This window comes from Lates calcarifer, linkage group LG5 (assembly GCF_001640805.2).
Source record: "Lates calcarifer isolate ASB-BC8 linkage group LG5, TLL_Latcal_v3, whole genome shotgun sequence".
Classification (NCBI taxonomy): domain Eukaryota; kingdom Metazoa; phylum Chordata; class Actinopteri; family Centropomidae; genus Lates; species Lates calcarifer.
The window spans coordinates 5223705-5240432 of record NC_066837.1 but is presented as its reverse complement, the minus strand read 5'-3'; the positions used below and the strand labels follow the sequence as shown (position 1 = coordinate 5240432).

At 38.8% G+C, this 16728-nt stretch overlaps 1 protein-coding gene across 1 annotated transcript; it reads left to right on the top strand.

Annotated features, from left to right (window-relative positions):
- The first annotated feature begins 132 nt into the window (after window positions 1–132).
- On the top strand, window positions 133–3001 carry thumpd1 (THUMP domain containing 1). The gene is made up of 5 exons (XM_018702591.1): window positions 133–590; window positions 1179–1356; window positions 1453–1538; window positions 1939–2101; window positions 2219–3001. Exons 1-5 carry the CDS (start codon window positions 384–386, stop codon window positions 2539–2541), a joined length of 957 nt encoding a protein of 318 aa, XP_018558107.1. The 5' UTR covers window positions 133–383; the 3' UTR covers window positions 2542–3001.
- The last annotated feature ends 13727 nt before the right edge of the window (window positions 3002–16728 follow it).

Genomic DNA, 16728 nt, shown 5'->3' with positions numbered 1-16728 from the left:
ATTGCTCCAGATAAAGTGCTCGGTACGCGCAATCAACTGTATTTGCGATTCGCGAAAATGTCTAGGACTTTTGTCCCTCCACGCACGCCGTATAGGACTACCAAAAACGTGCTATGTTGTGACTGAATGAGACGTCGTTCGTCGTAACCTGAAGCAGCCACAGTTTCAACTTGAACGCATGTTTTGAGTAAGTTGTTATCTTCTCGTGGCTAATATATTGTAGTCGCCGCGGTTTTAAAATCTCGAAAAGCGCGCGTTAGCCTCAATTATTAAGCTAACGGCTAATAAAGCCGAAGGCGAGTAACCAAAACAAGGAGGTAGCCCGCTGTTGTTGGGTTTAAATACGAGGTGCCGTGACCCGTGCGAAAAGCCTCTCTGCTAATATGTCAGCCGTGCAAAACGAGTCGAGGAAACGGAGCAAGAAGCGGTACGGGGGTGGCCACCACAACAAGCGGTGGAAGGGCTCTCGAGAGCTGGAGGTGGGTATGGAGGGGATCCTCATCACATGCAACATGAACGAGAGGAAGTGCACCGCGGAGGCCTTCAATCTGCTCAATGAATACGCCGATAAACTCTATGGACCCGAGAAGGTGAGCGAGAGACACCTCAGTGTTTCTTGTTCTGTTATGTGATCAGAGAACGTAGTTTATCTCTTTCTGCATTTAACAACTAAAGGCCATTTTGATGTCAGTTCTGTGTTCAAAAGTTTCTGTGCAGGTTTAACAAGTGATTTACACATTGTAACAGAAGTGTAAACTAATGATTGAGTGGCTAATTTAGATTAGATTCAACTGTATGGTCATTGCAGTAATGAGACACTGAGATGCAGTTTAGGATCTAACCAAAAGCTCAAAAAGTGCAGAGAAATGTACAAACAGGAGTTCTGTATTTTTTTCTATTTATTGTTGCAGCTTTGCACAAGAAAGGTTCTTAAAATACCTCTGTTATGTTAAATATGTCCTGACAGTACAGTAATAGCTGCCATTCAGTTGCCATACCAGTGCTTTACCCCTTCAGAAGCATTTATTTTGAAATAGTAAGAAAAAATGAATGTACTGTGATATATACCTTTAATGTCCATGCTTCAAATTCAAGTACGAAAAATGAAATGTAACAAAAATGATTGTCAGTAGCAGTTATAATCTGGTATTTAAAAAGTGGTACTCTCACAATCACAGTTGCAAGATGATACTGGGAGCAGCAGTGAAGAAGATGAGGCTGAGGAAGAAGATGTTGATGTGGCACTGAAGAAGGAAGTGGCACAGCTGCAAGCATCTGGAACTAAGCAAGAGCGGCGCTTCCAGGCTTTGGACAGCGGAGCAAACAATGTCATCTTCATCAGAACTCAAAATCTGGGTAAGAATTTAATTGAAAGAGGAGTTTGTGGTTTATGCCTCTGTAGTATGGCTATAATTGTTTTGTTTTGTTTTTTTTTGTTCTGCTCTCTCTTAGAGGCTGACAAGTTGGTCCATCATATCCTGTCTGATCTCCACACCACCAAGAAGAAAAAGTCCCGTGTGATCCTTCGAATGCTGCCAGTGAGAAGCTAAAATCATAACAGTCAATCTAACTGTGTTTAATTTGGTGCAGGTGATTTAACACATGCAGCACAGACAGATGTTATAATCCAAGAGGTTGAGGGATTCTGGACCAGTTTAACTTTCAAATTACTTAAACCTAATTAGCTTGTATGCTTATTACAATAAGCTGATGTCTTTGAAAATGGCTCATTAATTGATCTTATTTGCTGATATAACACTTCTAATGTTACACATCTTATTCACTTAAAGAGTCTTGTAGCTCTGCATCATTAATTAGTATGTCTGTTGTGTTCATTTAAATAAGGTGCAGCCTTTCTCAACAGTCAAAAGTATCAAAAATAATTAAAGTTTAATACAGTACTGTTTAATAGTGTGTGATTATTTTGGTCCAATTCAGGTAACTGGAACATGCAAGGCCTTCCAGGATGATATGGTGAAGTACCTGACTACTTTCTTGGAGCCTTGGTTCAAAACTCCAAATTGTGCTACTTACCAGATCGCCTTCAAGGCCCGCAACAGCAGCCACAACAAGAGAGACGAAATCATCAAATCAATTGCAGGTAGTGTTAAGTGTATTTAATCCAGCTAATAATGATCTGACAGTTTGTCAGATGGAAAACCATTTTGATGATCAGTGTATAAAACTGATTTGACGTTTTGTTTTTTGACCGTTGCAGGTCTTGTGGGAAAGCTGAACCCCAAAAACAAAGTGGATTTGACAAACCCAGAACTGACGGTCATCGTGGAGGTCATAAAAGCTGTGTGCTGCATCAGCGTGGTAAAAGACTATACACTGTATAGAAAGTACAACGTTCAAGAAGTCGTAAAAGAGGATGCACCAAAGCCCAATGTGACCACAGCAAAAACAGATACAGACAAACCTGAGCAGAAGGAGAGACAGATTTCAGAGGAGACAAAGCAGGAAGGTGAAGAGGAAAATGACAAAAATGTGCCACAGGACAACAAGGAGGTTGATAAGGGTGAAGGTGAGGGGGAATAAGGGGTTGCATTTAAAGAAACAGATTTTCAGTTGGTGAATCAGTTACAATTTCTCAGACATCTTAAGTTGCATTATGTTGTATTTTTGTTTTAAATGGAAGGAAATCTAAGTCGTTTTTTCATGACTGATAACATAACTCAACAAAAACAGGATCCTAATATAATTTAATGTTTTTTTTCTCATCATAAAGATATCTGTACTACCAGTTTCAATGAGATGTCCATTTTAAATACTAGTGATTTTGAATTAACTGTACATGTCACCATTCTGCAACAAAACAGGATTTTTTATGCTGAATTTTGTTGTTTTAATTTGTCATTTTATTTTTGACATTTTAAATGAAAACAGAGTTTGGTTCAGGTCAGCGAGTGTGTCACATGTAGTAATAGGCTGTTTTTGTAAGAAATGTTCTTTCCTAAAGCAGTACTTGAATTAAAGCTGCCTGTGTTTTTTGACTGTATCCTTTTGTCATTTAATGATATAATGTGCTTCGGTGATTGGCACAGTATGGGGAAAGTGGAGGAGGAGAGAGGGAATTCAAAAAGTGCTACCTAAACATAATGAACACAATGAATCACTCCCATGGAGCATCGCAGATTTTGCATTTCACATCATGTCCTGTTTGACATTGTGTTATTTTTAACACCACAATCATCCTTGAACTGACAGTTTGTCTCTTCACCACAAGATGGAGTTAATGCCTCATTTTGTAGAGGAATGGATATCTGTGTGACCAAAACTATGGTTATTGCTCATGGGGAAATACTTTATCATAAAACCTTAAATATCGGTAAGATTTACTCATTGTCTTAGTTACATATCTTTCAAATAATACTTGAAATGTCTCACAATTGTTTATATTCACGAAGACTAAAGGCATTCACATTGGTTTAAAAGATTACACACCTTAATATAATGTCTTATGACAGATGTGGTAAACTTTTATGTATATTTTTTGATGCGTTATTGTTTAATCAGATTTCTGCGAACTTGAGAAATTTCCAGAACAGTCAGAGAAGTAACAAGACAAAGAGTCCACAGTGAGGCTGTGCTTTGACCTAATGCTAACGCATATTAACCAACACACGCGCGATGACAATGTGAACATACTGATGTTAATAGGTACAATGTTCACCATCTGTTTAGCCTGTTAGCATGCTAATATTTAGTTTATTAACATTAAACAACAACAAGGTGCAGCTGAGGCTGATGGGAATGTCATTAATTTTACAGGTATATGCTCATAAACTAAAGAAGTGAAATTTTGACCTGATGATGGCATTAGATGAAAAGTCAAGGATCACCAAGGTAGCATGAGTATCAACTGAATTTCATGGCAATCCATTCAGTAGTTGTTGAGGTATTTCAGTCTGGATCAAATCAGCTGATGGACATTTCCATCTCTAGATCCATGCTGATCATGTAGCAAAATATGAGAGCTGCTTTCTCTGCTTTTTACTCTCCGTGTTTGCACAAGTCTTGCATCTGTGAGTCTGTCAGAGTTTTATATCTATTCCGTCTGCAGGTTTAAGCCAGAACATGTGCTCATATTTCTGTAGAATTATCTTGGGTCTCTCCTCTGCATCCACTGAGCCTGTCTGCAAAGGTCACGGACAGTTTTATGGTTTGTCTTTTGATGATATCACCAGGAGAACTTGGCTTTGTTTATAGATTTGAGCGTAGACGCATCAAAACAGAATGAGCAAAATTATGAGAAACTTTAAAGAAAAAAAAATTTTTTGTGTTTGTTCTAAAGCAAAAATAGAACAGCATAAAAGTCTTAGATATGGTGATGAAATGAATCATTGTATGGAGAAGTATATACAGCTGTCTGTTTCTGTCACATACACACATGCATTAACTGAATTGTGAATTCTTTTTCTGCTCATTACACTTGGGCTGAACTGTTGCTATGACCCTCCAGTCATTATCTCCGGTGCATTCAACTAAAACTCACAAATTACATTGCCACTAGCTCTCAGGTGCCCCAATCAGTGTGACCTGCTGACAAGCTTATAGCTCTAACACAGGGGGGAAAGGATTACATGTTTTCAGCCTGCCAGTGTGTTATTAGTACAATACCAATTAGACTGTGTGCCTAGCCTACATAATGGCTAATGTGCAGTGATGCCTCATAATAATATCACAGTGGCGGCATCTTAATGATATCTCTGCTGTCAGGTGAAATTTTTATAGCAGATGTAATAATGAGATTTCCCATAGATGATATTACTGAATGAGTTTTGGGGAAAAAAAACAGATAGTACATTCAGTTCATTAAAAGCATTCTGTGGAAGCTGACAGTTTTAAATGTTTAGCCAGGAACAGCATAATCAAAATCAAGAGAATATTTACAGTGGTAACCACGTGGTGTTGTCTACATGAGAAAATAGCCTCTGATGTTTTAATTGCCCCCAAGGCCATGTCTAATTAAACCTCCGTGGGCACTAAAGCCCATTGCTTTTCAGCCAAATAGACATACAAGCACGTACGCACTGTTCTGCCACCCAGGACCGTACACTCATTCAGGTTTAAATGTCACAGGCCTGTGAAACAATTGCATCCACAGGCGCATGTGCACACAGTCCCCAGGGTCAGGATTAGCATCCACTGGTGTGGCTCCATATCTGACCTTTATGAGTGGCTAAGTAGTGCTCTCCAGGGTCTCATTTGTCTCACTTTACCCGAACAATGGCCTTAACCCCCACACAACTGTAGCCTCCTCTCTCTCAGTGCAGAATGAACAGGCTCAAATTGTTGAACGTCAGAGCTTTTCATGGACTCCAGGTCCAATTTCACCCACTTACCTGTGGCCAAATGAGTATTAAATTGTAATATTTGGTTTCAAAACTTAAGCATTAAGTTATATATGTGTTTCTATTTCATTACAATCATCAACTAATCTAATTTCATCTCTTTGTAGGCCACTATGGTTGATTTACCTTAAATAAATTGACTGCCTTAATCTTACAGGATGGTCCCAATCACTTGAACACTAGCTTACATAATAGACCTTTCTCACAGAGGACATTTTGGCACATCACAGTAGGAAAGCACTGGTGTAAATAATGAGATGGATGATGGCTGAATTTCATTTAGCTGCTTCTGTTTCAGGGTGTTGGTGTTATGCATGCTGGCTCACTGTCACATTGTCCTGCCTTACTGTGCTGGGACCCTTGAATGAAATGGTGGCATAATGTCTGCTGGGAAATTCAGTACTTTGTAAAAGTCCTCTTGAGTAAGTTTCTACAAGCTTTGCACACCTTGGGCAGTTTATCCTATTTTTCCTGGCAGATTATTTCAAGCTCTGTTAGACTGGATGGGAAGCATCTTCAGGTCTCAACAAATGATCTGTGAGGTTTTAGTCTGGGCTTTGCCTGGGCCACTGTCAGAGACCTTTCCCAAAGCCACTCCAGCATTGTCTTGGCTGTAAGCTTCAGGGTCAATGTTGTGCTTAAAGGTGAACCGTATTCAGTTTGGTCAGATGGTCAATCTAGAGTCTGAGTACTGGTGTGGTGCCCTCCTCCATTTCATAATTATTGAGGCCACTGTGCTACTAGGAATACTCAAAGCTGTAGACATGGTTTTATACCCTTGCCCTGATCTATGCCTCACCACAGTTTTACCACTGAGAGCTACAGAGAGTTTCTTGGACTTTGTAGCTTGGTTTTTGTCCTGACATGCAGTGTGAATTGTGGGACCTTATATACACAGGTTTGTACCTTTCTAAACTGTGTCCAATTAATTCTGTTTTTCACAAGTGGACTCCAGCCAAATTGTAGACACATCTAAAGGATAGTTCACTGTGTCAGCAAAGGGTCTGAATACTTTTGCACATGTGAGGTTTCAGTTCATGAGTTTTTAATTGAATTTGCAAAAATATCTAAAAACATGTATTCATTTTGTCGTTAAGGAGTTACTAAGTATAAACTGATGGGGAAATGGCAACTTTATCTATTCGGAATTAAATCTACAGCATGGTTAGGTGTGTATGAATTGAAGGGGTCTGAATACTTTCTGAAGTGACTGTACATTTCCAGATCTGAAATGTGGAAGGTGATTTAGAGATCTCGGTTACATAAGATAAAAATATGATGCTGCTGCTTTCATAGTCCAAATATTCCATTAACATTTGCCATGTCCATATTTGTCACAAGCACTGCAAATGTATGCAATATAAAAGCTAAAGTCTCAGAAATTCTGCAAAGTTATCACAAGTGGACCAACACTAACTTAAGGACACTAAATGTGGTATTTTCCTGATAACAAATTATGGCCTTATGAGCTTTGCCAAACTAGAATTTTCCTGCAGAGCTATTGTATAATACAGCTTTCCTGTTATTTTTTCTATCCTCTCTAGGTATGTATCAGTTTGTAGCTTTCCAGATGCTTTCCCTTTTCTCACACACATGCACAGTCAATAGATGCACATACACCAATGATTAGTTTATTTATTTATATCTATTGTTACAATGAGGGGAATATGTTTTGGAGAACATCTATTTCTCTGCAATATTGTGTGACTTTGTGTGTGTGTGTGTATTGTGTGTGTATTATGTGTGTGTGTCAGCCAGCTATGTGAATGGGGTTCGATAATGAGAAATGCTTATCAACCCTCTACAGCCTGTCAGCTCACTGCTATTAGCCGTTACCCCAACAATCCTACAGGTAGGCCAAGAGTGCTCGAATTGATTCCAGACATTCCTATTTGTCCCTGCAGAAAGGGAGCAATCAGCAGACGGATTTAGTTGATTAGGATTATGGTAAGTAATTTATGGAGGAAATAAGTGGCCATTTTTAAGGGATCTATTAATGTGGTGAAATTAGTTTTCTTAATACCTGAGATGAAGTTGCTTCTTTGAATGTAAATGACTGTTTATGTGATTGAAACGTGGGAGAGAGAAAGAGGGCTCAGTGTTAGGACAGCTTAGAAACAGTTTGTAGAGTTGTGGAGAGGGAACTACAAGATGGAAAGAGGAGAAATCATGAGTGAACAACAAATTTAGGAGTAGTTTTTCCCATCCACACCCTCACATTTATTCACTCATTCTCATCAGTGGTGTAGTCCTTGCTGAGGGTACTTTCCATATCACTAGATGGCTTTTGCTGCAGAGAGACGCATTTTAGCATAATGCTAACAAGAACCCTGACAATTAGTTAGACAGCAGGGGGGACTTGAGGGCAGAGAGGCAGGAGGGCAGCGCACGGAGCAAAGATGTGAATAGAAACCTGGGAGAAACTGAAGAATGGGAGGCTCAGCAGAACTGGGACATCAGCTGTGTGACTCTAAAAAGCTTTAATTACTTTTCTTTGGACCATTTCATTAATGAGACCTGATCTGATCTTAGCCTAACACAGATGTATGACTACACAAGAAGAGCTCAGCATATAACTGAATGGCACCAAGACTCTTAAGATGTAATTTGTGTCAGTATAATTGTTAAGAAATCACATTTCCACAGGTAACATTATCTTTAAAAACCCCTATTCTCAGGTGAACACTGTAGCCTACTTTGCTAGTACATTTTCAATCATGTTATGAGCTTTTTATAAGTTGTGCCTCAGAAACTAAAATGGAAAATGAGTTTTAAAAAAGTTTTTTCTAACTCTGTGAAGCACATGAAGACAATGTCTGAGCATAATTACACAGTATTAGAATTATTCATTCAATTCTAATTAGGTTGCCAGTAATATTAATATAACTGTATTTCAGAATCATCTCCTCAGTTATAGTTAGGCCTATAAACTCTCTAACTGTTAGAGAGATAATAGTGTTCATAATATGGCAGACATAGGGCACGGTGGACTATGTCGCCTATACCTAAATATAAAGTTTGAACTAACCTACTCAGTTTTTTTGACATATGCCTCACCATATTGAAAAATATGCCATCAAAATAAACAATTTCTGTGAAAACAACAAGTACATTTTTCTGGTAACTACATGACAAACCTGAAATCCAAACCACAGTAACACAGAGAGACAGCCAACGACATACTTAAAAACAAGAAGGTTACTCCAAGGAAAGCCAGCTGTTAGCCTCAGCTTTTCATTTAAAACTTTTTTCCTTTGTAATTAAAAAATATCAAATTTGATTTCGGTGACAGCTTGATCTTTTTTATTATTATTCCACATTACTAAAGTAGAGCTAATGTAGCAGTGGCTAATGGTGAATTCTGCCATCCTAGCTTTTAACTTCAGTAAAGTATTACTGTGATTTGGTAATGTCAGGGTGGGATAACATAATCAGCCTTAAAGCATAAAATGAAGACATTACAAAATCTGTTAGACAGTTTGTTAGTCAGCCTGAAAACTTAAAGTCATTTTCTTAACTTTGCCTTTGTAGGTCAAATACAGGAATACTGTTTGTTTACTGTTAATTGATTAAATGTACGTCAAAGACATGCTGATGGTGGTGAAGAACTTTAAAGAGTTAAAGAGAATCTGTTTGTTGGTACATGAATGTTGGACAAATGCTACATAGATCTATTGTTAATTATGTGTGTTCTTTAGGGGAAGATCTGATTGGATTGGATAACAGCTGCAGGCGAGGACTGAGAGTGTGACAGTGAAACATGTATATGTGATTTTCAGGCAGATGACAGACAGACAGAAGGGCTCCTTAAGAGGACATACAACTTTTAACAGGATTGGAAATGGTACCGACCAGCTGTAAGAGGTAAGAGAGAAAGAGCAGGGGATGAGAGTCAAAGTGGGAGGAAGGAGGGGTGGCTACTCGAGGAGCAGTGTTGGTAGATCAGTTTGAGAAGGAATTAACTGTCATTTAGCCCCAAACTTGACTAAGAACACGGTTGTGTTTGCTGCAACAGCTTTGAAAGATGGATAAGGAGGATGAAATGAATGGGGAAGAAAGAAGGCAACCTTGGGGATGAATGAAGCCGTTAAACACATCATCAAACGCTGCAGGCACAGCAGGGGGCCTCGGGATACACCCGTCTGAGAGATGGGTGGTGTGGGTGTGTGCATGTGTGTGTTTAGTTTTGTATTGGTCTAATAAACCATCCATCTGCAGGGAGAGGAGAATAGTGGATGCGGGGAGCGGGGGGGTTACAGCACTCTTTATGCTCCATATTTACACCCTTTTCAAATGCACAGACCGACAGATACACAGTCCTGCCCAGAGGTTCTTTGATGCTTGTCGATACCGCTGCGTGATGATGTCATACGGCACAGAGCAAGGGAGGGAGGCATGATCAAAGGAGAGAGGGAGGGATGAAGACGCAGGAGAGGATATCCAAGACAACAACGGGACAAAGATGGCGACTGCTTCTGCTATGGGACGTCCACTGGCGTCTGGACCTCTGCATCACCAGGAGGAACCCAGGCCGTGCAGCAAGTGCATTCACTTCCCTTATTCTAACAGGATGACCACCAGCATGACATACTGGAACCACCAAGCCAACATCAGCCACCAGTACCGCCGGGCTAGCACGGTAAGCTCTCCGTCTACCTTAGCCTTTCCTCCGCTGCTGTTAAACCATCAAACCTTCAACGCCCCGATGTCTGGTTACCATCACTCCATCCCAAGTATTTATCATGAGTTGCCATTCTTTATAATAACACATTTTCTACCCATTTTCTTTCTTTTTCTCAGCCCTTTCATCATGGTCTTTTGGCTGTTAATATAGGCCTCTCTTTGCCATCAAAGGCAGCACATCAATTGCCTTGACTCCCAAGTGTATGTGTGAGGGTGAAAGAGAGAAAGGGAGAGAGGAGAAAAAAAGAAGAACACCATGTATCAAAGATCAAGGCACGCTTTCATGCCTGATTTTGGCCTTGGTTGGGTTTTGCTTTCCATCATCTTTCCATCCTCCTTTTTCTCCCTGTTCTCGGTCTGCAGACGCACTACGAACCCATCGACGTTTTCTCCCCAACCCTCACTGGTCCAGATTCCACATTCGCGGAAAAATGAAATCAGATGCTTTTGTGGGGAAATGGAAGCAAAGACATTTTTTTTGCGGTTTTCTTTGAGAATATTCTGTAGCTTGCAGGCTACTGGGCCAGAGCTCTGCCCCAATGATGACAATACGTGAAACAATATTTGAATAAGCAGCAGGAGGGCAGCCAGCTAATCCACTGTGGCTAATCCAGTATTGGTGCAGGCCATATTGGTAGCTGGAGTATTCAGCTCCATCACAATACACATCAGCAGGACGCCATGGCAGATATACTGACACTCTTACTACAGGCATGGCTGGGAAAGGCCAGCAGATGGATGGACAGGTGGATAGACGGATGGGTGGATGGATGATAGAGAGATAGATGGATGGATGATTGCATGGATGGATAGAAAACCTTGATATGGATACTTTGGCTCCTCCATTTCAGATCTTGTTTTGTCCTTTCATGCAACTTAGAGTATTTTCAGAAAAAGAAAAAACAGGGGAAATTGTATGATTAAGACAAAAACAGAGGTTCAACTTTCAATGTCCTTCATAGATCCATAACAATATTTATGTGTTCATTTATAGTAAACAGGAAGACACAAAATGTCAGTCACTTTTCTCACTATATACCAAACATAACAAAAGGGTCCACTGTACAAGACCCTTTGTTTGGGAGCGTTCCTTGCAGCCAAACAAACTACTTGTCTCCAATTAATTTTCTTAAAGAGCAGAGGTCTGTTTCTCTTTCAAGAGGTATATAATGAAGATTTCACTCTCTGTGAGTATCTAAATGGGTCTTTGTGCTGGGAGGCCCCCAAGAGATAAGCCTGTTTCTGACAGGCCTCCGTACAGACGCCTAAATCTGCTGTGGCAGCTGGAACAAAGGGACCCCTGAGCTCGACCAGCACACTGACCAAAAGCTCCATCTCAGCAGTCTGAAGGGGGCTGCCTCAATTTAAGAATTAATAATCCACTTTTATCTTCACTGGAAGTGGTTGTTTTCATCACACACTTGACAGTTGTTAAAGAGTAATTCACAGGGTTCTTTGTCTTTTACTGAGACTGTGCAAATAGTTCAGAGTAACTAGATAGGGTCATCACTTGATCCTGAAAGCAGCCTCATAGATCAATGACATTGTAATTAACCACCGCCAACTGCATTGTATTCAGTGCTGCAAAACCTAGAATTTTCTGCTACACGTAATCATTGGCTAAAGCATGAAGTCTCCTAGAGTGAGAGACAAAGCACACAAAGTAAAAAAAGAACAAAAGTAACTAAGAATAGCAAATCTGGATGAAATCCTCCTATCAGAGTGTATAGAATTTCTTGTCAGAATAATGATATATATCAATTTAAAAAGTATATTTTATAGAAATTCATCCAGGAAAACAGTTTAAAGTTTCAAATTGTTTAAAAAGTTTTTAGCTATTTCTATAAATTAGAAGTTTGAATACGCTATACTTTATCAGATTGATGTAAAAATCATAATAAAATCCAACCTTTTTGACATTTCATTTTGGGAAAAGCAAAATAGATATTAAAATGAATGATGGCTGAATTTATTTAGCTGATTCAGATTCAGGGTCCTGGTATTGTGCATGCTGCTCATTGTCTTACTGGGACACAACCAGACATATTAAAGGAATATACACCCTGACATTAACAATGTGGCACAATTATAGTAAAGTCTCACAGTTGATATATATTGTCAGATTTCCTAACCCTAAAATAACTTTGGACTAGATTGAAATATCCCTTTTAGATGGATTGCCATGAAATTTAGTGCAGATGTTCATTTTTCCCTCAAGATGCATTGGTCATCTCTTTCTGTTCCATATAGCGCCATCATCAGGTCAAAATATAACATTTGTCTAGTACTTTGGTCCACCATCAAAGACCCACAAAACTAATGACCATGGCAAACATCACTCCTCCCGAATACCATCATGTTAGCATTGTAATTGTGAGTGTGCTAAAATATCTCAGAGGTCTTTCATATCATGGTGTTATGTATGTCACCTGACTTGATCTGATAGATAGATAGATAGATAGATAGATAGATAGATAGATAGATAGATAGATAGATAGAGAGCAGGAGGTCAGGTGTATCAGTGCCTCCCCCCATGTGATGACCTTTCTTCAGCTAAGACCTCTACAATGCTCTCTCACACACAGACTCACACACATACATAGTCGAGATTCATTATAGATTCATAAGTACCAACATGCCCCCAACCCCTCCTCACCAAGACATCATAAAGGTCAAGTTCATCTTCCTCAGTATTCTCTCTTTGTCTCCCCTCCCTCTCTGCTCATTGTCTCTGGGGGCACTGCAGCAACCATAACAACACCAGCCTGTTGCAGCAGGAACCTGTGTATGCATGTGTGTATGTGTGTTGACTGCTGAGGATATAAGCCAAAGTGATATGAATACATTTCCATAATGAAGTGTGTTTAGCTTGTGGCTGTAACGTCTGCCAATCAAAGACACCGCCAAATATTTCATCATCATTTTCTCAAGCCACCGCTGTGAACAGCTCTGTCTTCATTACTGCCCTCTGAAAGGCTCCTCTAGCTCTCTGACTGAACAATGACTAAATGAAGCCAAATTTAGTGTGACAGATCTTTTAAGACTATTTAAGACTATGTTTTCTGGGATTTTTTTTAACCAAAAGTATAAATATCTAGATACATGATATCACTGTATGTCAATATTGACTACTGCAGCATTCAGATGAGAAAATACCCCTGAAGAAAATAGTTTATATTGTGGATATGATCAAGCAAACTTTTTAGTCAGGATAGTCCAAAACATAGGCATCACTTGAATCTAAAGTTGCCTTTAAAGGATAACTCAGGTATACTTGAAACTTAAATCTTTATTTTCCTATGTTTTTGATTGTAAATTGTTGACAGGGACAAAAATCTTTCAGAAACTGTGCGGTATTGAGCAACAACAGTGCACCTGGCCACTACAAACAACTGCTGCAATGTAATTCAGTGGGTAAAAGAGTCAAAGAGCTAACAAACTAGTAAGTTTTAGCATCAACAGTCTGATTTTAGCATGCTAACTAGCTAGCCTCAGCCCAACCACCTGTCTCATCACTTTCCGATAGTGACTCACTGTAGTCTAGACTACCCTGAAGAAGTAGCGCTGCTCAGAGGGCGTATTCTAACCACCGCAACAATGGCTGAAGCTCTTGGCAAGCGACCATCACCACCACCCGCTAACTTAAAAATAGTCCTTTTAATTCTGTTTGTTGTTATTACTATTGTAATAGTTTTTCTTTTTGATATTATTATCATTCCCAGGTTCAGATTATCATGGAGAGTCAGTCCAGCCACGGGTGGACTGAGATGAGGACAGGTGTCTGGACCTCACCTGAGCCACCTGACCCTGCCCTCTCCACATGGGCCAGCTAGCCTCGACAGCTCACAGGAGTCATGGTACAACATTGTACATAACTGTGGAGCAATTAGTATTAAGTTTGAAAAGCTTTACCCCCCAATTAATATTCTGTAGATTAATTCTCATATTTTGACTTTAGTGATGATCATCTAAAGACAAATCCTGCCCTGAAGTCAGTAAATGATGAAATAACTCATGAGACACAGAATGTGACATTGTGATTTTACTGCAGTATTTTCACATTTTCTAATTTACTCTGACATTAAAGCAAATTTAGATGTAAATATAAATTTGATTGTTTACGATTCCAACTAGGCAATCTCCATCTGCTCATGAAGATCATGTGATATGCTCAAAAACTCCTGAATAACCACTAAATTGACATTCTAGTAAGATTGTTTTCTCATTTATTTATTTGGGAGACCATTTCACATGATAAAAACACATATGAGCACATGTTATTATCATAGTATTTCTCATGTAAAATTTAAGCATCACATATGAAAATACCTGTTTCATATATAATGCATGTGGAATAGTAAATAGTGATGAGGCTCAAGTGGTTTTGGGACAATCCGTGTGAAAATATGAATTTCACGTGTTTTTGGCAAGAAATATGTTGAATCTATTGTAATATTGAGAGAAAATAAGAGTCTAATCTCTCTCTCTCTCTCTCTCTCTCTCTCTCTCTCTCTCTCTCTTCTCTCTTTCTCTCTCTCTTTCTCTTTCCTTCCCTCTCTCTCTCCTTCTCTCTCCCTCTCTCTCGCATACAAACCGGTGGCAGCTCGGTGCTCCTGACTGACTGACAGCCCGGCGGAGGGGAGTGACAAGCGGGATGTTCAGGTGGCGGCTGTGGCGGCGCACTCTCTCTGTCCTGTCAGTCACTCTGCTGGTGGATATGGGTTCCTTTAACTGAACACCTGTTCAGAGGTAAGAAATCCGAGGTGAGGCGACTCAATGTTTTGTTTCAGTGTTTCTCACGAGAACATGTGGGCTGCCTCGGGTTTGTCTCGCATTGAGACCGGCTGATGCCTGCCTGGAGCAAAGTAAGCTGCACCTGGTCATGCTGTCTGTGGTGATGCTCCTATATTTGTCTCTTCTATTTTATTTCTTTATTTTTCAACTAAAATGCATCCTGCCTTTTCCTTCATCTTTATATGTGTGGAACTTGCGCTTTGTCATGAGTCCTATTTTTCATTAGAGTATATTTAAAAAGATAACGTTTATATGGTAATTCATTTTATTTTGTCAAATTATGTAATGACCTGTTGTTGTCGATGGGGGCGGTGTTGCTTGATTTTTTTTCGCTATCTTTACATAGAACTGCGACAGATAGAACCGATTTGATCAATAAAATCTGTTTGATATCAATGTGTTTGACGCGCCCCCAGTGGTGGACAGTAATTCAGTACATTTACTCAAGTACAGTGCGTGATTAAAAATATCATGGTACTTGTGCTTTACTTAAATAGGTTAATTTTATACCACTGTATATTTCTGCCCCATTATTAATTATATGTTATACTCCAGTACGTTTATTGACTGCCACAGTTACTCGTTATTAAAAAAAAACCATATATTACACTGCTTACATGTTAATGTGTCAGTAATAATAATCCGATAATATAATATATAATAATGAAACACTGATGTATGCCAATCTGCCAGAAGGGTAATTTTGATAAGTGCATTTGCTATATTTCTTATGTAATTTAATTTAATTTAGTAAAACTTTTAAAGCAAGACTTTTCCTTGTGACAAAGTATTTTGTAGTAAGTATTTTTTTTAATTTACTATTATTATTATTATTATTATTATTATTATCTCTTATCTACTTCATCCACTGCAGACTATGGTTACTAAAAGAACTTAGATACATTCTATTACAAATTAATAAATGTGTTTAGGACTCCAACCAACTAGATCCTAAGTTTTCATTTCTTTAAATATTGCAAACTTTAGATTTACTATTAATGCTATGCCACTGCTCATGCAAGCACTGTCTTTCTAATTACACTGTCAGTGTAATGTTACTTCAGCTCAGTAAGCTGTAATTTTACTAAAGTAAAATTTGAATGCAGACCTTCTACCCATAATGGTGTTTTCATTAATTGTGATATTGCTAACTTAACTTATACAAAGAATCTAAAGATTTCTACCAGTACATTATAGTACATTTACTCAACTTCTGTGCTCAAGTACAATTCTGAGGCACTTGTACTGTTTGTATTTATACCGCAGTGTATCTTGGAGGAAATATTGTACTATCTAGCCAGTTATTTTTTTGCTTAATGATTTAGTCTATGAAACCTTAATAAAACTGTCAAAACATTTTGCTGAGCTGCAGGAGACATCTTCAAAAAAACTCACATGTGCAGTTTACAGTAATGTATGATTTTTTTTTTAAAGCAGCAAATATCTGACATCTTCACTATTTTTGGCTCAACTGAAATGACTGAAACTAGTAATCCAGTATCAAAATAGTTGCAGATTACTTTTTTGCTGACTAATCAGTTAGTGTTTCATCCCTAAATTTACCTGCAAAGTGAAACGTCAAAAAAATTGCTGAACAAAAAAATAGTCGCAAACTCTTTTTTCTGACTATTCGATTAATCGAGAGTAATATGCCTGCAAAGTGAGTACTTTTACTTTCATATTCCTTGTACGTGCTCATAATACCTATGTACTTTTGTTGAAGTAAAATTGAATGCAGATCTATCCGTAATAGTGTTTTCGTTAATCGTGATATTGCTAACTTAACTTATACAAACAATCTAAATATTTCTTCCATCGCTGCTGAGACGCTTTGTGTGTCGCTTCTATCCGTTGCAGATCTATAAACGTGCTACACACCGCACAGCGTCGGCGC